This window comes from Salvelinus alpinus, chromosome 5, assembly GCF_045679555.1.
Source record: "Salvelinus alpinus chromosome 5, SLU_Salpinus.1, whole genome shotgun sequence".
Classification (NCBI taxonomy): domain Eukaryota; kingdom Metazoa; phylum Chordata; class Actinopteri; order Salmoniformes; family Salmonidae; genus Salvelinus; species Salvelinus alpinus.
The window spans coordinates 90,773,109-90,795,536 of record NC_092090.1 but is presented as its reverse complement, the minus strand read 5'-3'; the positions used below and the strand labels follow the sequence as shown (position 1 = coordinate 90,795,536).

General features: G+C 45.4%; 3 protein-coding genes across 5 annotated transcripts; 2 read left to right on the top strand and 1 right to left on the bottom strand.

The window, feature by feature from the left end:
• Positions 1-6,921: 6,921 nt before the first annotated feature.
• On the bottom strand, positions 6,922-11,290 carry wdr54 (WD repeat domain 54). 2 transcript variants are annotated; one of them, XM_071404103.1, is made up of 10 exons: positions 11,199-11,290; positions 10,258-10,550; positions 10,044-10,106; positions 9,717-9,783; positions 9,187-9,243; positions 8,938-9,065; positions 8,639-8,739; positions 8,317-8,479; positions 8,010-8,084; positions 6,922-7,913 (listed from the first exon to the last, which is right to left on the bottom strand). In XM_071404103.1, exons 2-10 carry the CDS (start codon positions 10,480-10,482, stop codon positions 7,782-7,784), a joined length of 1,011 nt encoding a protein of 336 aa, XP_071260204.1. In that variant the 5' UTR covers positions 10,483-10,550; positions 11,199-11,290; the 3' UTR covers positions 6,922-7,781. The 2 variants fall into 2 exon arrangements, with proteins under 2 accessions (XP_071260204.1, XP_071260205.1); XM_071404104.1 differs by lacking the exon at positions 11,199-11,290 and adding an exon at positions 10,985-11,170.
• Positions 11,269-16,821, top strand: LOC139577190 (uncharacterized). The gene is made up of 4 exons (XM_071404102.1): positions 11,269-11,404; positions 13,305-13,557; positions 15,431-15,640; positions 15,909-16,821. The coding sequence occupies exons 2-4, from the start codon at positions 13,318-13,320 to the stop codon at positions 16,764-16,766; spliced, it is 1,308 nt and encodes a 435-aa protein (XP_071260203.1). The 5' UTR covers positions 11,269-11,404; positions 13,305-13,317; the 3' UTR covers positions 16,767-16,821.
• A 422-nt stretch (positions 16,822-17,243) lies between these two features.
• arsk (arylsulfatase family, member K) lies at positions 17,244-21,998 on the top strand. Of its 2 annotated transcripts, none has more exons than XM_071404100.1 (8): positions 17,244-17,531; positions 17,917-18,046; positions 18,358-18,517; positions 19,458-19,740; positions 19,976-20,147; positions 20,688-20,912; positions 21,028-21,243; positions 21,643-21,998. In XM_071404100.1, exons 1-8 carry the CDS (start codon positions 17,406-17,408, stop codon positions 21,948-21,950), a joined length of 1,620 nt encoding a protein of 539 aa, XP_071260201.1. In that variant the 5' UTR covers positions 17,244-17,405; the 3' UTR covers positions 21,951-21,998. The 2 variants fall into 2 exon arrangements, with proteins under 2 accessions (XP_071260201.1, XP_071260200.1); XM_071404099.1 differs by having other exon boundaries at positions 17,259-17,531; positions 17,884-18,046.
• Positions 21,999-22,428: the final 430 nt, after the last annotated feature.

Genomic DNA, 22,428 nt, shown 5'->3' with positions numbered 1-22,428 from the left:
CTATCCACCTGAGTGAATCCCCATAAAGTTTGCATCATGTTGTGCTGAAACTGTCCGCTCAGTTCAGTCTCTTAATACAATGCTATTACCCACGGGTCCTTGAAGTGCACATTTCTGCACGTCATCGCCTGTTTACTGGCTCGCCAACATCAATATTATTTTGAACTTCTGGTTTATTTCAATAGGGGGTTGAACAATCCAAAGCATCCCTTTGATTGGTTGAGTGCGAAGTCTTGAAAAGAGGACTGACAACATTAAGAATCTCTCACCCCAAAGAGCCTTGAAGAGATTTATTTCACATCAGAGGACTGATTTTCTCTCCCTTTCCCTTTCTGTCTGCCACTCATCTCATTCTGAGGAATGACTCAGTCAGAGACACAACAGGCAGACCCAGTTTCTGAAAGACAGGATCCCCCACTTAGACGCTCCAATCTCTGGAGGAAACACACCAACATAATGAATATAACCACCTAATGAATCATCACCAGCGAGTTGAATGGAAAACATTTTTCTCATTTATGCCAAAACTCCCCAAACAGCTTCTGTCTCATCTCTCTCTCTAATTTCTCTCACTCTCATTTCTCTCTCTCTCTGTCTATTTATACAGCGGGGCGTCTGTCTGTTTCCTCATTTCCTCATGTGTGTTTCTCTGCCGTCCAGCTTGGAGGAGCTTTAGACTGGTCATCCCCTTAGTGTGCTTCTTTCTCAACAGGCTTTGCTGTAGTGGCCCAGGCAGCTGCCAGTGGGCTGGAGGAGATGGGCAGGGATTGTGCGTGCTGTACCATCCACATTTCACACCCAGTGGACGTTTGTGTTGTCGTTGTATCATAGGGCTCGGTCGATACCTCTGCAAAACAAGGGTGGACTCCAAACAGCCTTGTTTTATTGTCCTTTTGATTAGATAATTAAGGTGACACCCACATACCGTTCCAAGGTGTTTGCAGGTTCTGTGATAACGCTAGTGCAAAGGGGTGAATGACTGATTCATATGAGATATTTTGCTATTTTTGTCCCTCATGAATAAAATATGTCTGTGTCTACTGGGTATAGTGAATTTAGTCATTACTTCAATCCCACCTCTACTACGCACAAACACACACACACACACACACACACACACACACACACACACACACACACACACACACACACACACACACACACACACACACACACACACACACACACACACACACACACACACACACACACACACACACACACACACACACTTAATGAAATGTCAGTCTGTACATAGCTCATATTTTGTCCCATTTCTGTCAACCAAAACATTGCAAACCATGATTAAGGATAGATGATGCAATCTACACACACATTGTGAGCTCAGCGGTGAAACCCATAAGTGCACCGTATTGACTCGTATATTGTATTGTGCTGAAGTGGACTGCAGTACTCAGTATATGGGGGCCTGGGGCTACAGTATGTCTGGGGCCAGAATAGTACAGAGCACTATCGACCTTATCCTGCTGAGCATGTCACTGTGGCCCGATGCTTTCTGTTGCTTCACATCCCTCTAAAAACATAGTGACCTTATATCCCCTCTCTCTCACAACCTCTCTATTCCTATTCCCCATACCTTTACTCTATTAGTATTCCCCATACACTAGCTCTATTAGTATTCCCCATACCCTCGCTCTATTAGTATTCCCCATACCCTCGCTCTATTAGTATTCCCCATACCCTAGCTCTATTCCTATTCCCCATACACTAGCTCTATTAGTATTCCCCATACCCTCGCTCTATTAGTATTCCCCATACCCTCGCTCTATTAGTATTCCCCATACCCTATCTCTATTGCTATTCCCCATACCCTAGCTCTATTAGTATTCCCCATACCCTCGCTCTATTAGTATTCCCAAAACCCTAGCTCTATTCCTATTCCCCATACCCTAGCTCTATTAGTATTCCCCATACCCTCGCTCTATTAGTATTCCCCAAACCCTCGCTCTATTAGTATTCCCCAAACCCTCGCTCTATTAGTATTTCCCATACCCTCGCTCTATTAGTATTCCCCATACCCTCGCTCTATTAGTATTCCCCAAACCCTCGCTCTATTAGTATTCCCCATACCCTCGCTCTATTAGTATTCCCCATACCCTCGCTCTATTAGTATTCCCCATACCCTCGCTCTATTAGTATTCCCCATACCCTCGCTCTATTAGTATTCCCCAAACCCTCGCTCTATTAGTATTCCCCAAACCCTCGCTCTATTAGTATTTCCCATACCCTCGCTCTATTAGTATTTCCCATACCCTCGCTCTATTAGTATTCCCCATACCCTCGCTCTATTAGTATTCCCCATACCCTCGCTCTATTGGTATTCCCCATACCCTCGCTCTATTAGTATTCCCCATACCCTAGCTCTATTGGTATTCCCCATACCCTCGCTCTATTCCTACTCCCCATACCCTCGCTCTATTAGTATACCCCATACCCTCGCTCTATTAGTATCCCCCATACCCTCGCTCTATTAGTATTCCCCATACCCTAGCTCTATTAGTATTCCCCATACCCTACCCTCGCTCTATTAGTATTCCCCATACCCGCTCTATTCCTATTCCCCATACCCCCGCTCTATTAGTATTCCCCATACCCTCGCTCTATTAGTATTCCCCATACCCCCGCTCTATTAGTATTCCCCATACCCTCGCTCTATTCCTATTCCCCATACCCTCGCTCTATTCCTATTCCCCATACCCTCGCTCTATTAGTATTCCCCATACCCTTGCTCTATTCCTATTCCCCATACCCTCGCTCTATTAGTATTCCCCATACCCTAGCTCTATTAGTATTCCCCAAAACCTAGCTCTATTCCTATTCCCCTTAGCCTCGCTCTATTCCTATTTCTCATACACTAGCTCTATTTCAATTCCCCATACAATCTCTCAAAACCTATTCCACATACCCTCTCTATTCCTATTCCCCATACCATCTCTCTATTCCTATTTATCATACACTCTCTCCATTCTTTATCCCCATACCCTCTCTCTATCTCTATTCCCCATACCCTCTCTATTCCTATTCCCCATACCTTCTCTCTATCTCTATTCCCCATACCCTCTCTATTCCTATTCCCCATACACTCTCTCTATCCCAATTACACATACCCTCTCCCTTTTCGTATTCCCAATACACTCTCTCTATTCCTATTCCCCATACCCTCTATCTATTCCTATTTCCCCATACCCGCTCTCTATTCCTATTTATCATAAACTAGCTCTATTCCTATTCACCATACCCTCTCTCAAAACCTATTCACCATACCCTCTCTATTCCTATTCCCTCGCTCTAGCCCTATTCCCCATACCTTTGGTCTATTCCTATTCCCCATAACCTCTCCCTAATCCTATTTTCCATACCCTTTCTCTATTCCTATTCCCCATACCCTCTCTGTATTCATATTCCCCAACCCTCTCTGTATTCCTATTCTCCGTACCCTCTATTCCTATTCCCCATACCGTCTCTCTATTCCTATTTCTCAAACCCTCTCTATTCCTACTTCTCAAACCCTCTCTCTATTCCAATTCCCCATAACCTCTCTCTATCGCTATTCCCCATACCCTCTCTGTATTCCTATTCCCCATACCGTCTCTCTATTCCTATTTCTCAAACCCTCTCTATTCCTATTTCTCATACCCTCTCTCTATTTCAATTCCCCATAACCTCTCTCTCTCTCTATTCCTACTTCTCATACTGCAGTGTGAGTTTTTATATGCTCTTAATTACACCCCCCCCCACCCTCTCTCTCTCTGTCTCTCTCACTCATGCAACCTGTCCCCATAACCTCTGTTGCATCTCTCCCTTCCCCCTCCCTCCCCCTCCCTCCTCCCTCCCCCAGCAGAGTTGTGTAATAATAATAGCACCCGTGTGATTGGGGATCTAACCACAGACTCCTCTGGCCAGTCTAACCACAGACTCCTCTGAACAGTCTAACCACAGACTCCTCTGGACAGTCTAACCACAGACTCCTCTGGACAGTCTAACCACAGACTCCTCTGGACAGTCTAACCACAGACTCCTCTGGACAGTCTAACCACAGACTCCACTGGCCAGTCTAACCACAGACTCCTCTGGACAGTCTAACCACAGACTCCTCATGACAGTCTAATCACAGACTCCTCTGGACAGTCTAACCACAGACTCCTCTGGCCAGTCTAACCACAGATTCCTCTGGCCAGTCTAACCACAGACTCCTCTGGACAGTCTAATCACAGACTCCTCTGGACAGTCTAACCACAGAATCCTCTGGCAAGTCTAACCACAGACTCCTCTGGCCAGTCTAACCACAGACTCCTCTGGCCAGTCTAACCACAGACTCCTCTGGACAGTCTAACCACAGACTCCACTGGACAGTCTAACCACAGACTCCTCTGGACAGTCTAATCACAGACTCCTCTGGACAGTCTAACCACAGACTCCTCTGGACAGTCTAACCACAGACTCCTCTGGACAGTCTAACCACAGACTCCTCTGGACAGTCTAATCACAGACTCCTCTGGATAGTCTAATCACAGACTCCTCTGGACAGTCTAACCACAGACTCCTCTGGACAGTTTAACCACAGACTCCTCTGGACAGTCTAGCCACAGACTCCTCTGGACAGTCTAGCTACCATTGATTCTCTGTTAGTCATTTGACCCTATCATCATCAATGTAAGTTAACACACTGTCATTACATGCCATAGAGGCTTCCATAACTGATGTTAACTATAGGAATTTACACCACATGGTTCCTTACATATACCAGTGTTGCTGGTATATATATTTTCAAGGTTACTTGAAAAAATACATTTTTTTTCTCTAGACATATTTGATGTTAGTTTGAAAGAAGAATGTCCTCCCAAACCTCTCCACAGCACCCTGAGCACACAGAGAATTAACAACGTTAAGTGAACTCTAAGCCCCTGAAAGTGCTTAAGGTTTTTTCTCCATTACACAAAAAAGGAACCAACTCATTCCCACGATGTTGGCCGAGAACACTGATGCAGAGCACCATCTACTGGCGTATTGGTGAACTGCAATCCACCATATAAAACGTGAACAACGTTTAATCAAATACTGGCCAGAGGAGTCGGTGGTTAGACTGGCCAGAGGAGTCTGTGGTTAGACTGGCCAGAGGAGTCTGTGGTTAGACTGGCCAGAGGAGTCTGTGGTTAGACTGGCCAGAGGAGTCTGTGGTTAGACTGTTCAGAAGAGTCTGTGATTTGACTGGCCAGAGGAGTCTGTGGTGCTCTGAAATAGATCACAACATTGCAGTTTCTACTCTCAGCTGTTCTATTGAAGGCAAATGTCACAAAACTAGAAACTGAATTTCCAGAAGATATTTCTGAAGGAATGTGTATTTATGGTAGTGAAATAAGTGTGTGTGTGTGTGTGTGTTCAGCTGCTGAAATAAAGTGAGTCTTTGTTATAAAGGTGAGGGACGAGGAAATATCACAGATAGTACCTTTAACATGTTAGTTTGAAGACACACACATTACAGCTGAAGTCGGAAGTTTACATACACCTTAGCCAAATACATTTAAACTTAGTTTTTCACAATTCCTGTCCTTAAATCCTAGTAAGAATTCCCTGTCTTAGGTCAGTTAGGATCACTTTATTTTAAGAATGTGAAATGGCAGAATAATAGTAGAGAGAATGATTTATTTAAGCTTTTATTTCTTTCATCACATTCCCAGTGGGTCAGAAGTTTACATACACTCAATTAGTATTTGGTAGCATTGCCTTTAAAAAAAATTAATTGGGTCAAACGTTTCAGGTAGCCTTCCACAAGCTGGGTGAATTTTGGCCCATTCCTCCTGACAGAGCTGGTGCAACTGAGTGAGGTTTGTAGGCCTCCTTGCTAGCACACTTTTTCAGTTCTGCCCACAAATGTTCTATGGGATTGAGGTCAGGGCTTGTGATGGCCATTCCAATACCTTGACTTTGTTTTCCTTAAGCCATTTTGCCACAACTTTGGAAGTATGCTTGGGGTCATTGTCCATTTGGAAGACCCATTTGCGACCAAGCTTGAACTTCCTGACTGATGTCTTGAAATGTTGCTTCAATATATACATATAATTTTCCTCCCTCATGATGCCATCTATTTTGTGACGTGTAGAGTCCCTCCTGCAGAAAAGCACCCCCACAACATGATGCTGCCACTCCCGTGCTTCACGGTTGGGATGGTGTTCTTCGGCTTGCAAGCCTCCCCTTTTTTCCTCCAAACAAAATGATGGTCAGTAAGGCCAAACAGTTCTATTTTTGTTTCATCAGACCAGAGGACATTTCTCCAAAAAGTACAATCTATAGACACTAGAGATCCTGGTTAGAGTCCAGGCTCTGTCGCAGCCGGCCGTGACCGGGAGACCCATGGGGTGGCGCACAATTGGCCCAGCGTCGTCCGGGTTAGGGGAGAGCCGGGAAGTCCTTGTCCCATCACGTTGGCAGGGATGTCCTTGTCCCATCGCACTCTAGCGACTCCTGTGGCGGGCCGGCGCATGCTCGCTGACACGGTCGCTAGGTGTACAGTGTTTCCTCCGACACATTGGTGCGGCTGGCTTACGGGTTAAGCGGGCATTGTCAAGAAGCAGTGCAGCTTGGCTGGACGCACGGCTCTCGACCTTCGCCTCTCCCGAGTCCGTACTGGAGTTGCAGCAATGGGACAAGACTGTAACTACCGATTGGATACCACAAAATTAGGGAGAAAAAGGCATAATAAATATTTTTTATAAATAAAAGAATTCCCACCAAGTGGGTTAACCCTATTGGCGCGATGAGTAATGTTTGCCATTGTGCCAGCGACCCAGGTTCTCTTCCCTGCCCCGCCGTTCGCGACAATTTGCTACAAGCGCAGTTCGCTGCAAGCACACTACAATTAAGAAACACAAAGCACAAACAAATTAAAGAGGATAAAGACAGTTATCTACAATAAATATTTATTGTCAAGTTGATTCATAGTTACAGTACATTTATACAGTGATGCTGTACAATAATAATATTCAAGACTTACTAAGTCAAAGGAATGTTACATTTCCAAACTGAATGCTGAACGACCCACATTACCATACACATTGTAAATACTTGCAACAATGCTATACTGAGACACCTGAGGCATTGTGCTGCTGTCAGCAACCCTACGTCTTTACAGAATAGCCTACTCCCTTTATTTTAAATCTGTAAAACAGATTTATACACACTCATCTGTAGTTTCATGGTCCGTTACTGGTCCATTACTCACACGCACACACGCGCACACCAATACTCAACACAGAGGAAATATGTCAGCATAAGCCAGAATGTGATCAGTCAAAATATACAAGGTCACATTGCACTACAAATCATCTTTCTCCTCATATATCGTAAGATGCCTCACTTTTTCTTTCGCGCATTGTTGACTACAAAGTGCAGTCATGATATGTAGGAAACTACTTGATAGAGACAGCATTCTTCTATCTGACCTCTGGACCAAAGTTAATATCCATGGGAGAGACGCTGTAGACATACATACTGTATCATGTCCTCTAGTTAGGTCATAGTAGATGGAGATGGGTCACAGCCCTTGTTTGCTTCTGAGTTAACCTTCATAGGCTTTCCGTCTCTCTGTAGACTATTGATCTGGTGGAATTAGATGCTGCATGGTCTATCAGGCAAACGTTTCCTGCTGTAGGCTTCTCTTTTGTCACACACTCCCCAACAGAGATACTGCTGAGCTGACACACTCCGTTCACATGTCCACCTCACACACTCACACACATCTCCCATGGTGCGTGCTACTGCTGTTAGACCTGTGTGTAGCGGATGATCTCACTCAGGTCATAGCCCGTCACAGCGAAGGCGTAGCCGTCCCCGTCGCAGAACTTAGCCCCGCAGATCTGGGTGTCTGTCACACACTCGTTATACATGTGCACGATCTGGAGGGAGAGAGAGGGAGGGAGGCAGTCAATGTCTGTCCGTCTGTGTGTGCGTGGTGTAGTGAGGTCCCTCCCTGGTATGGTTTGAGAGGTTACCTCCACACTGTTAGTCTCTGGGGTCATGGTCAGATGCCACACTCTAACCAGAGAGTCCTCAGCAGCAGACAGAAGCTTGGAGCACAAACACACAGACAGACAGGGAAAATGATCCATTAGCATCAGAATTCACTCCCTTACATCTAGATGTTTCGCCTTTCTACATGGATCTCTAGTAGCTTGCTTTAAAATCAGTTTGCATACAACTGGTGATAAACACAGTCCTTTGTCTGGAGATAGATAGTCATACGGAAATTGCCAATCCCTCCCAGTGCCCCATCCCGACAGCATCTGGTGTTGACCTCACCAGGCCAGAGAAGGGGGCGATGTCCAAGGAGTAGATCCAGCGCGCGTGGGCGTTGACCTCTGCGTGGACGATCCCTGTCACGGCCTCGTAGAGACGGATCTGCCCTGTGCCATAGCCTGCCACCACGGTTCCCTTCCACAGCTTCACTGAGGAGCAGCTCATACTGGTACAAGAAGAGGGCAGAGGCGTTGAGGTTAGTGGTAGCATTTCCACAGATGCCAGGCCAATGGCAAGAGGAACTCATAACTACAAGGCCTCTACGGCCCTATCTGAAGAAGGGAGTTCAAATGTGGTTAAAAGATCCTGTCAGTAACTCACTCACTCGAAACCAGGGATCTTGTTGAGCAGCTGGAAGTCCTCTCCTGACTTCCACACACAGAGATTGCCAGAGTCGTCAGCACTCACCATGTCTGCTATGCACTCCTGGCGGAGGGAGAGCATCAAGGACAGGGTCAATATCTAAAGCTGTGATTGATGCATATTGATAGACAACTACACCTTCATCTGTCTGTCGGTTCTACATGGTTACGGTTGTTATCAAACATAACACTTGGCCCCAGATGGATAATGCTTTTCCTAGATTAACAACAGACACATACACATGGTGTGTGTGCATAGTACCAGGCTACCGGAACATTCTGAGGCCAAATCCGTGATGGACTCCTTGTGCTCCTCCAGCATCTCCGAGAGGGTGATGTTACTGCCTTTAATGGGGACGTCAAACACCAGCATAGAGCCAGAGGAGATGCCTGCAGAGAGAGAGAGAGAGAGATGAAATTGGCTGGGTTTTTGTCAACATCCTGTCAGGTGTGAAGTGATTGCAGGACAGAGAGGGAGAGGCCTAGCTTGCCGTGCTCATTCTGTACTTACCCACACAGATGTATTTTTCCCGCACTGCTGCAATCCCTCGAGCAAACACTGCCTGAGCTGTGGGTACAGATCAGGATATATCATCAGCACGGTCCTCTGAGCTCACACACTCAACCTACAGTACACCAAACTCCTCTCCATGGTAGACACCCCTCCATGACAAAGACACCCCTCATTGGCAAAGACACCCCTTCATGGCAAAGACACCCCTCCATGACAAAGACACCCCTTCATGGCAAAGACACCCCTCCATGGCAAAGACACCCCTCCATGACAAAGACACCCCTCCATGACAAAGACACCTCTCCATGACAAAGACACCCATCCATGGTAAAGATGGCCACCAGACAATGACACAGCAGAGAAGGACACAGCAGAAAAAGGACTCTTGAAGCAGAGCTTCTGTAGCTGTTACTGGGTAGAGATAAAGGAGCAGCTCATTCATATCCAAAGTCAGAGTCTCTCTTGGGTTTGTAGGCACTGGTAAGGGTTAGAGGAGACTCAGTATTTGTATATGGGGCAGAAGTTACCTGTTTGGGTCTCAGGCGTGTCCAGTGCATGCCAGTATACCATTATGGATCCATCCGACTCATACATCTGGAACACAGACACACCTGTCAAGACCTGACCAACAGGCGGACACCATTGTATAAGGCCACACACATGTCACAGGAGAATGCTGAGGGGAGGACGGCTCATAATAATGTCTGGAACGGAGCAAATGGAATGGCATCAACCACATAGAAACCATGTGTTTGATGTATTTGATACCATTCCACTCCAGCCATTAACACGAGCCATCCTTCCAAATTTAGGTAACACCAACCTCCTGTGACACACGCACACAATCCACTCACCTGGATGCCTTTCTGAGAGGTGAGCACCAGGATGTCACGAGATGGGAGGACACACCAGGCTGCCTGAAAGGAGAGACAGCAAGTTTCCCCTTCAACAAAAGATCAAATACTGTACCAACTCATGTCCATCTACCATGGACATTAAAGAAGGAAGTAGACCCATATCATTCATGATCCACTGACACCCTCTTGGTCAGCGCTAATAACACTCTACCTGCATGATGAGGGAGGAGCTGGTAGCTACGTTGGCCTCTTTGGACTGCAGCTGGCGGTGGGAGTAGTTGAGTCCGTCCCAAGAAGCACTGACCATATTGACCATGTTGGCGTGTACCACTGTGAAATAGGTCAGGCTCCGCGGGGCTATGCGCAGCACGCTCAGGTTGTTGTATAGCGCAGACGCACTGCTTTTCATCTGAATGCTCTTCTCTTTGTGGTACATCTTTCAATCGTATCAATTCAATTGGGTAAATAGGGATGGTGCAAATAGTGTACTTAATGATGACAATTCTGGGGAACAATGAGAAATACGGCTGGTTAGTATTGCAGTGTGTGTCAGTATGTCGCTGTGTCTCTGAGTTGGGTGAGATGTGGGAAAAGAGGCAGTGTAAAATATGTCATACACAAGAACACAATGTTGCCCAACGTGAAGATTATCATTCTCACTATGAGCAAGTTCAGCGAACATGCTGACCTACTAGCCAGCTAACGTTAGCCACACTGGGCACTTGAATCAAGCTAGCTGTATAGCTAATCAGCTTGCCATGCACTCCTATGAATTGGAAGACGTTAGAAGCCATCTAGTTATCAGTCTAGCCATTGCCGGCTAAGTTAACAAACGGATACGTTACATCAATTAGGAACTAAGTCAGTTAGCTCAATGCAATTCAGCAAACATACAAAAGTCAGCTAAAGTTGCCTTTAAGTCTATTCATATTTCTTACGCTAGCTAGCTAACGTTGGCTAGCTCCTGCTAGCAAGCCTAAGCTTGGAGGCAAGTATTGTTGAACAGAATACCGTATTGTGAACTAACGTTAGCTTCTATCATATATTCTGCTATTCGCTAGATAAATACAGTTAGCAATATTCTATGTTACGTTATTCATTCATCAACAAGTCCTAAATAGATTGCATTTCATTTAGCAAGGAGGAGATTACCATTGCGCGTCCTTTGCAGCCATAGTGACAGCTCCACCTTTGCGTGAAACGTCATACGTCCTGTGTACACAAAAAAAGTAGTGGCGTTTCAGTTGCCAAGCAATCCTGTCTTTCGGGTTGGAAAAAAGTTGGGCAACAAGAGAAGTCTTCTTGTTCTTCTCCCATCAGATTGAAGACAACGATTTTCAGCCTGCTCTTTGTTTAAGGTACCTAAGTATTGTTATCTAGATTAGCAAGCAACCTTGTTATGTTTGTTGATGCATTGCTTCACTTGGCTAGGTTGTTCAATCACTGCAGGCAGCTTCAAAGATTTTTCACTTCTTGTCCAATACAAGGTGGTGAGGGCTGTGTTGTTGTTGCCCACAGCAGACAGTCTGGTGTGTTTCAAGAAAGTGACAACTCTCTCCAGTAAAAAACCCACCAAGAAGGCATATTGTAACTCCATCCATCAAACATAAATGTACAAATTAATCTAGTACTTTTGAAGGGAGTGAGAGTAGAAAAGGACAAGATTCTGAACCAGAATTATAACTAAAAGTTATTGCTTTGAATGACTGCACATTTAATAGTATCCTACATCTTTTTTTCACTCACGCAATTCTAATCTAACCAAAATAAGAAACGTCTCTTTTTCAGGACCCTGTCTTTCAAAGATAATTCGTAAAAATCGAAATAACTTCCCAGATCTTCATTGTAAAGGGGTTAAACACTGTTTCCCATGCTTGTTCAATGAACCATAAACAATTAATGAACATGCACCTGTGGAACGGTCGTTAAGACACTAACAGCTTACAGACGGTAGGCAATTCACGTCACAGTTTATGAAAACTTAGGACACTAAAGAGGCCTTTCTACTGACTCTGAAAAACACCAAAAGAAAGATGCCCAGGGTCCCTGCTCATCTGTGTGAATGTGCCTTAGGCATGCTGCAAGGAGGCATGAGAACTGCAGATGTGGCCAGGGCAATAAATTGCAATGTCCGTACTGTGAGACGCCTAAGACAGCGCTACAGGGAGATGGGACGGACAGCTGATCATTCTCGCAGTGGCAGACCACGTGTAATAACACCTGCACAGGATCGGTACATCCGAACATCACACCTGCGGGACAGGTACAGGATGGCAACAACAACTGCCCGAGTTACACCAGGAATGCACAATCCCTCCATCAGTGCTCAGACTGTCCGCAATAGGCTGAGAGAGGCTGGACTGAGGGCTTGTAGGCCTGTTGTAAGGCAGGTCCTCACCAGCAACAACGTCAACAGACAGGACTGGCAAAAAGTGCTCTTCACTGACGAGTCTCGGTTTTGTCTTACCAGGAGTGATGGTCGGATTCGCGTTTATCGACGAAGGAATGAGCGTTACACCGAGGCCTGTACTCTGGAGCAGGATCGATTTGGAGGTGGAGGGTCCGTCATGGTCTGGGGCGGTGTGTCATGGCATCATCGGACTGAGCTTGTTGTCATTGCAGGCAATCTCAACGCTGTGCGTTACAGGGAAGACATCCTCCCTCATGTGGTACCCTTCCTACAAGCTCATCCTGACATGACCCTCCAGCATGACAATGCCACCAGCCATACTGCTGGTTCTGTGCGTGATTTCCTGCAAGACAGGAATGTCAGTGTTCTGCCATGGCCAGCGAAGAGCCCGGATCTCAATCCCATTGAGCACGTCTGGGACCTGTTGGATTGGAGGGTGAGGGCTTGGGCCATTCCCCCCCCAGAAATGATCGAGAACTTGCAGGTGCCTTGGTGGAAGAGTGGGATAACATCTCACAGCAAGAACTGGCAAATCTGGTGCAGTCCACGAGGAGGAGATGCACTGCGGTACTTAATGCAGCTGGTGGCCACACCAGATACTGACTGTTACTTTTGATTTTGACCCCCCCTTTGTTCAGGGACACATTATTCCATTTCTGTTAGTCACATGTCTGTGGAACTTGTTCAGTTTATGTCTCAGTTGTTGAATCTTGTTAGGTTCATACAAATATTTACACATGTTAAGTTTGCTGAAAATAAACACAGTTGACAGTGAGAGGACTTTTTCTTTTTTTGCTGAGTTTAGTACATTCCTAATTCCTCTTTTTGTGGCTTATGTGTTAACTCAGGCTCCGGGCAAAGATGTCCCGCGCTGCATCAAAGTCCCGTGCTGAGAAAGGGCGCACCAACTCTGCTCCTGCACCCCCCCCTCCTCCTTCCCAGAGTCCAGATGTGGTGGACATTGTCCCGGGCCGCCTGACAGAGTCTAACTGGGTGTCCATGCTAGTGCAGGAGGAAGGAGAGGAGGTGGTGGTGGAGGTCCTGTATGAATTCATGAACCATATCATGGAGAAGTGTTACACTGTGTACCTCCAGAGACAGGTGAGGCCTTACGTTCACAGTTGGACACTACCTTTGTCAGACAATAGTCTGATACATTCACTGTGCAGAGATGACATTCTGATTTTGTTTCAAACAAATATTAATAAATGTACTGTAGCCAATGAAGAATCGTTCAGTTTACGCGGCTCATCAGTTTAATGTGGGCAGTATACAGTGCATTTGGAAAGTATTCAGACACCTTCCATTTGTCCACATTATGTTACAGCCTTATTCTAAAATGGATTAAATAAAAATAAATGTTCATCAATCTACACACCATACCCCATAATGACAAAGCAAAAACAGGTTTTTAGAAATGTTTACAAATTTATCAAAACTGAAATACCTCATTTACATAAGTTTTCAGACCTTTTGCTATGCAACTGGAAATTGAGCTCGGGTGCATCCTGTTTCCATTGAGATGTTTCTACAACTTGACTGGAGTCGACTTGTGGTAAATTAAATTGTTTGAACATGATTTGGAAAGGCACACACCTGTCTATAAGGTCCCACTGTTGACAGTGCATGTCAGAGTAAAAACCAAGCCATGAGGTCGAAGGAATAGTCCATAGAGCTCAGAGACAGGATTGTGTCGAGGCACAGATGTGGGGAAGGGTACCAAAAATGTCTGCAGCATTTAAGGTCCCCAAGAACACAGTGGTCACCATTATTCTTAAATGGAAGAAGTTTTTAACCACCAAGGCTCATCCTAGAGCTGGCCGCCCGGCCAAACTGAGCAATCAGAGGAGAAGGGCCTTGGTCAGGGAGGTGACCAAGAACCCGATGGGGCTCTTTCAGAGTGACCAGAGTTCCTCTGTGAAGATGGGATAACCTTCCAGAAGGACAACCATCTCTGCAGCACTCCACCAATCAGACTTTTATGGTAGTGGCCAGACGGAAGCCACTCCTCAGTAAAAGGCACATGACATCCCACTTGGAGTTTGCCAAAAGACACCTAAAGGACTCTCAGACCATGAGTAACAAGATTATCTGGTCTGCTGAAACCAAGAACTCTTTGACCTGAATACCAAGCTTTACGTCTGGAAGAAACCTGGCACCATCCCTACGGTGAAGCATGGTGGTGGCAGCATCATGCTGTGGGGATGTTTTTCAGCGGCAGGACTGGTAGATGAACAGAGCAAAGTACAGAGAGATCCTTGATGAAAACCTGCTCCAGAGCACTCAGGAACTCTGACTGGTGCGAAGGTTCACCTTCAAACAGGACAACGACCCTAAGCACACGGCTAAGACAACGCAGGAGTGGCTTCGGGACAAGTCTCTGAATGTCCTTGAGTAGCCCAGCCAGAACCCGGACTTCAACCTGATCGAACATCTCTGGAGAGACCTAAAAATAGCTGTGCGGCGATGCTCCCCATCTAACCTGACAGAGCTTGAGAGGATCTGTAGAGAAGAATGGGAGAAACTCCCCAAATAAAAGTGTGCCAAGCTTGTAGCGTCATAGCCAAGAAGGCTGTAATCGCGGCTAAAGGTGCTTCAACAAAGTACTGAGTAAAGGGTCCGAATACTTATGTAAATGTGATATTTCCGTTTTTTTATTTCTAAAAACCAGTTTTTGCTTTGTCATTGTGGGGTATTGTGTGTAGTTTGATGAGGGAAAAACACCATTTAATCAATTTTAAAATAGGCTGTAATGTAACAAAGTGTGGAAAATGTCAAGGGGCCTGAATACTTTCTGACTGCACTGTATATACTATTGATTTAATCAATTCCCTTTACAATAACTGCCTTCCTTTGCTCAGAGGATCAAATGCACTGTTTCAATCTGGCTGGTGTCCAATTTCCCTTTACTATTCTCTCACCAATAATGCTGCTAATTTTTTGTGGGACTGACAATGAAATGTCTCCTCTCTAGCCAGAGTTATTCACAACGTCTTGGGCCCGAGATTCTTTGGTGCAGATTCTGGAGTGGCAGTTCCTGGTCCAGGATGAGGGGGAGGGGCCAGACAGTGCCCCCTCCTGGGAAGAAGATTCAGAGCCCCTGCCGTCAACTACAGACTCCTGGGCACAAGGCTGTGTGCTGGTTCTGCAAGCCAAGCCCAAAAAATACCCTTCTCCCCTACAGGTAGCTCTGAACAATACTCCATCGAGCTGCGTTGTGTTTCCACTCTAACAAGTCTACCTGGAAATAACCCCAAATGTCCAGGATATATCTAGCAGTAAATATGTAGTAGTAAAGGAAGTAGAAATAGTAAAATAAGAACTCCATGAAGTATATTGTTTGAAGCTAGTTGCTTGCTTACCGGTGAGTGGCTGGTGTAAAGCTAATACTGTAAAGCTAATCATTTAATCATAATAATGTAATCTAACACATCTCTGGTGTTTTCCTCCAGAGGTCCACTCCGGTTGGTGAGGCGGCTGGACGGACAGGTCATAGGGCCAATCACAAGACTCACACAGTGAGCCAGCTTAGTTCCTCTCCCAAGCATTCCAGAGAAGACAGAAAAGCCAGAGAGCCACCAGGTTTTAGGGGTTTCAAACTATCCCCTGCCCCCCCACCCATAACTGAGGGAGGGACCTGGAGGCAGCATCACTCATCACCCACCACTCCCACAGAGGACTACCTGCAGTCTCCAAGGCATTCTCTGAACAGCTCAGTGACTGAGGTAGAAAAGTATGTAGAGACATGCCCAAACATCTCTGTCCAAAGTGCTAAGCTCTGTCCTCAGCGTGGAGGCTTCCCAGCCATGCCGAGACTGGATCTTACCCGTCTTCCACGCCATCGTGTCTGGCCCCAATATGAAGTGCTGGATGCCAGTCCCTCAAAGCGCCATCCATTGAGAACCGGAGGTCCACTGGCAGCAGGGCAGAATCTTGAGAAACAACACACCACACAGACAAAGGCAATGAAACCCTTGACCAACTACAAAGGCCCATCCATGGCCCAGAGGAGAAATGCCCTGACTGGGGCAGTCTGTCTGACCATTAAAAGGAGGAGTATTCCGCATGGGGGCAACAGTGAGGGGATTGTACCCTTCTCTGGCACCCTGATGCTGGATAGCATGGAGCTGGCCCCTGGGGTCACTCTCAAAGGCCCCCAGGGGACCCGTTTCAGCCCCCTCAAAGGATGCCCAGCACAGCCAGAGCACAGTGCAGAGCTGAGGCCCATACAGAACAATCTGCCTGTGCCACTGTTTCCCCTGGAGCAGCTGACGGCCGGACCAGACCCTCAGGTCAACACACTGATTTGACACCAACTTGGCCATAACTCAAGAACTTTGGGAAGGTCAACTACTTTAGACAAAATAATGGGATCCATTTCATGACAATAACTTTAAGAATGAAAGAAATATACAAATTGTTGAGATTAAATAACGTTTAAAAAAGTTTTTATTTTAAAATGTGTAATTTTCCAGCGATTTCTACATACAATGAAACTAGAAATTTGAGTTAACTTCACTTTTCCCAGCTAATCAGATATTTGATGCTCCATGGTGGAGCAGTAGGCCATATGTGGGCTTTCAGACTGAGGTAGAAAGGCATTTTTTTCAATGGTATGAGTAAATTTAACAAGATGGCACGGTGTCGTATATATAATATACATTGTATTGCTCGGATTGCCATAAATTGACAGTATTTTTTGCAAATCAAGTTTATCTTCGTGTGCGCCCTCTGCTGCTAGAAACCTAATACTGCAATGGCGACACCACGTGACTAATGCGGAACAACAACAAACGTGAAAATTGAGTTTGTTGCAGTCAAGAAGCCCTTGTCGAAATTATGGCTGATGAGTTGATAAGTCTTGTGACTATCCTGAATAAATGCCCCTCGTCAGTACCAAGTCAAGCAGCAGGAGTTAATGTCGTAATAATTATCATTTTTTTATATTGATGTACGCGATGTATGGAACATGGTTAGTTCTCCTTACAATATCCATGAGTTTGGGAAAGTATACGTGCCAAAATCGTACCACAAACTTCAGACCCAACATTGTGATGGTGATGTCCGATGCATTTGTAAGTACTGCCACTTTGACATTTTGTAAATATTTTTGATTCGTTTTACACAACATTCTCATGAGATTGTGTGGATTATTTTATAGTTACTTTCCTGATGAGTGATAAGTTGTTTCCACCAGTGAGTTTCCACCAACCTCATGCTAATCACATTAGCCTACGTTAGTTCAACCGTCCCGTGGAGTTATAATATCCCTAGTTAATTTATCACTGCTCTGATAAGGTTGGAGGGTGGGATGCTTTCAGGTATCTAATCGGTCATGGATCAGTTATTATTAATAGAGACATAGTAGATGCTCTGTTACTACCTCAAAGAAGGGAGAAAGAATTAGGGAGGATGTTTTTTTTAAAGGTATTCAAACTCTTTATTTCCCTCTTGCTGAAGGATGGGCGGCTGACCTTTGACCCTGGGAGTAGGGTGGTCCAGTTACCATACTTAAACTATCTCCGGGAGCTAGGCACTGTCTTCCTCAATGCCTACACCAATTCTCCAATCTGTTGCCCCTCAAGAGCAGGTAAGATGTTAGTGTGCATTTGTATGGAAGACCTCAAGGCAACAGCAGATCATTGGTCAATAATGTGGGCTATGTTACGATCCATTCACAACATACATAACAAGAAGTTGAATTGCATAATGCTGGTGGATGACTCTGATTCCAATAGTTTGTGAGTAACAGACCTGTTCAGTACAAAGGAATAGAATGTAACCAGCTAAAATTGTATTCAAACTCAAACAATACTACAACTGCATTTCAATCCAATGGCCACCATAGGTCCATTGATTGAAACATTTCATGGTCTGTTGTATGTTGTTTATTTTTCTCAGCTATGTGGAGTGGTCGCTTTGCCCATTTAACTGAGTCCTGGAATAATTATAAGTGCCTGGACCCCAATGCCACAACGTGGATGGACATGCTCCAACAGAATGGCTATAACACCTTGAGTGTTGGGAAGCTGGACTATACTTCAGGAAGCCACTCTGTCAGGTGGGCGGGCACTGCAGTAAGCCATGAATGCCAAACATACCCTCGTAAAACTGACTATCCCACCGATCCTTGACTTCGGCGATGTCGTTTACAAAATAGCCTCCAAAATAGCACTCCAGCAGGTATATTTCACTGGTCATCCCCAAAGCCAACACCCCCTTTGGCAGCCTTTCCTTCCAGTTCTCTGCTGCCAATGACTGGAACGAATTGCAAAAATCACTGAAGCTGGAGATTTACAACTCTCTCACTAACTTGAAGCATTATCTGTCAGAGCAGCTTACTGTACCTGTACACAGCCCATCTGTAAATAGCCCACCCAACTACCTCATCCATATATTGTTATTTTTTTTGTTGTTGCTCTTTTGCATCCCAGTATCTATTTGCACATCATCATCAGCACATCTATCACTCCAGTGTTAATGCTAAATTGTAGTTATTTTGCCACTATGGCCTATTTATTGCCTTACCTCCCTAACATTACTACATTTGCACACACTGTACTTAGCTTTTTCTATTGTGTTATTGACTGTACGTTTGTTTATCCCATGTATAACTCTGTGTTGTTGTTTTTGTCGCACTGCTTTGCTTTATCTTGGCCAGGTCGCAGTTGTAAATGAGAACTTGTTCTCAACTGGCCTACCTGGTTAAACAAAGGTGAAAAAATAAAATAAAAATAAATATTATAACAGAACTGACAGCATCATTTTACAGGAAACAGTGAGCTCACTTAAAGTAGCCAGTCTTGTAATGCTAAGAGATGCAGAGACTTTATGTGTAGATAGATAGGCTTGTGCATGGAAATATTCTATTCAGTCTCATTTTCCACAAATGTGAACAGTCCCTTTGATTTCTGACTCATGTCTTTATTTAGGCCTATGTTTTTTCCTCGTGTCTCGTTTGGTGATGTCACATTTTTATGATGTGTGTATTTCCACTCCAGTAATCGTGTGGAGGCATGGACGCGAGATGTGCCTTTCCTTCTGCGGCAAGAGGGCCGGCCGGTGACAGACCTGGTTGGGGACGCGTCCACAACGAGAGTTATGACCAAGGACTGGAGAACCACGGACATTACCACCCAGTGGATCCGCCACAAAGCTGCAGCTCTCTCCCAGCCTTTCGCCCTCTACCTGGGCCTGAACCTGCCACACCCCTACGTCACAGACTCCTTGGGGCCCAACGCTGGGGGGTCCACCTTCCGCACCTCTCCTTACTGGCTCGAAAAGGCACGTTCTCTTCAGGCCATTCCATAAGTATTACTACTAGTTCCTATTTACAATTTTAAAGCAGTCATGTGTCATGTTAGCAGGCTAGCTTTGTTTTAACTGTGCTAACCAAATGTTGATACATCTTCAGAAGCATTCGACTTTACTCTAGATGCAGGACTCTAGATTCCCATCTGCAGTCTGCGCTTGTGTTCCATTTCGCAGCATGTGTAATAAGGAGCTGCTGTCCACACAGGTGATGCCTGAATTAATCTCTGTTCCAAAATGGCTGCCGTTGTCTGACATGCACCCTGTGGACTACTACTCCACCTTCACCAAGAACTGCAGTGGGAACTTCACAGAGCAGGAGGTCAGAAAGATACGGGCCTTCTACTACGCTATGTGTGCCGAAACAGATGCCATGCTGGGTTAGTGGTGACTTAATTGTTTGTGTCTGGAATTTCATGGTTGGCCAAATGTGAACATCCGTACAATGTTTTACAGAGTTGCAGAATGTGGTGTTCAGCAATGGACAGTTTAGCAGTTACTGGTGTTATACTAGTTTATTGCAGATGTATTGCTGTTGGTAGTAAAACATCTAGCCACGTGCCAGCCAGGCAGCCACCAACCATAGGATGTTCTGCAACCTTGTGCAACTCAATCAGTTTTCATACATTGATTAGGTCTACAACATTCTTGCAAAAAAAACTTGTTTTCAAATGTAGTTTGGAAGTTGAATAAGTAGTCCCTTACATTACCCGCTTCTACTACTCCTTGAATGTAATCCCAACAGACACTCATTCTGTGGCGGTCCGTGCTATCTGGGATACTTGGGATGTCCCTACTCCATTTGATGTTGATATTTTAAAATAGTTAAAGTTAGGTAGGGGTTCAGGGTAGGGATGTTCGAAGGATCCCGGAGAGTACTAACCATTCTGTGGCTGCGCTACTCTCTGTGGTCCTTCTAGGCCAGGTGATCTCAGCTCTGCGGGACACAGGCTTGCTGGACACCACAGTGCTGCTCTTCACGTCTGACCACGGCGACCTGGCCATGGAGCACCGACAGTTCTACAAGATGTCCATGTTTGAGGGCAGCTCCCATGTCCCCCTGCTCATCATGGGGCCTGGGGTGAAGTCTGGCCTGCGGCTGAGTCAGCCAGTGTCCTTGGTGGACATCTATCCCACTGTGCTGGGTAAGTACAGGAGTATCTCAGGGTCAGAAGCACAGGGCTTGATGATGGAGGGATTCAAAGGGTTGTTACACATCCTGGTCAGTAAACTGATTCCATTCCACATACGTGTTTGCAGAGATGGCAGGCGTAGCAGTGCCAGGTGGCCTTAGTGGTCATTCACTCCTGCCTTTGCTGTCTCAGTCTGCTGCCCGGCCCGCACGGACTCGCCCAGACTGGGTATTGAGTGAATACCACGGTTGCAATGCTAACGCCTCCACCTATATGTTGAGGGAGGGCCGGTGGAAGTACATTACCTACGCAGATGGTGTGAGTGTCCCCCCGCAGCTATTCGGTGAGTCCCCCCCCCCCCCCCGCACTGAAAGATTACTGGAGGAAAGAGGGTTTAGGGTTTGTTTTTATCCCTCATCATTACTTATCAGAATGTAAATTACACATGGTCCAATATCTAATCCTTTTATTTAGTGGATAAAGATGATTTGGGACAGTACCACGACTGTGTGTACTTGGTATGTGATTTTTAAGCATAGCCACATAACTTTCGGCATTATTTAGATGTCAACTGACTTGCCTAGTTAAATAAAGGTTAAATATATACATTTTTAAATGTAGATGTCATTCCCCACTAAAACCTTTGTCTGTTCCCTACGTAGAGAATGTTCCCTACGTAGATCAAATCTCTGCAACCACCCTTTCCTCTTTTAACACTTTTAATATCTCTCTCCCCTGACAGACCTAACGGTGGACAAAGAGGAGCTTCACAATGTGGCGTCCAAATTCCCTGATGTGTGTCGTCACCTGGACAAGCTGCTGCGCAGCGTAGTAGACTACCCTCAAGTCTCTCAGGCAATCCGTCTCTACAATAAGCAACAGTTTGCTGCATGGCGAAAGAGTCTTGGTGACAATTATACCCAAGTCATTGCAAACCTGCGTTGGCATCTGGACTGGCAAGAGGATGTGGAGAACAATGAGAAAGCCATCGATGAGTGGCTCATGACATCTGGGTTCTCTTCTGAAAAGCTCAAATTATCAGTGTTTTAACTGGCCTGCTGTATTAGAAAAGCACCAAAATAAAGATGTTATGCCAAACATGACTACCAATAACTGCACAATCCACAACAGTGCTGCAAACTAAAATTATAATTCTGGTCAAAATGTGAGAAAGCGCACCCCCATAGTTAAAGCGTAATTATAATTCACTTGTTTCTTTGTTTATTTACTCTGGTAAGATTGTGGGCGGCAGGTACAGTAGTGTTGGGCTAGGAACCGAAAGGTCGCTGGTTTGAATACCCGAGGTGACGTGGTGACAAATCTGTCGATGTGCCCTTAAGCAAGACACTTAATTTATGTCAGTGCTCCAGTGGCGCTATACTACTATGGATGACCCTGTAAAACAATACATTTCACTGCACCTATCCGGTGTATGTGACAATGAAACATAAAAGAAATAGATTGTATGTCTGGTAGAGTTTATTGTTCTGTATTACATTCACTTCTGGTCCTGGAGAGTTGTTTGGCT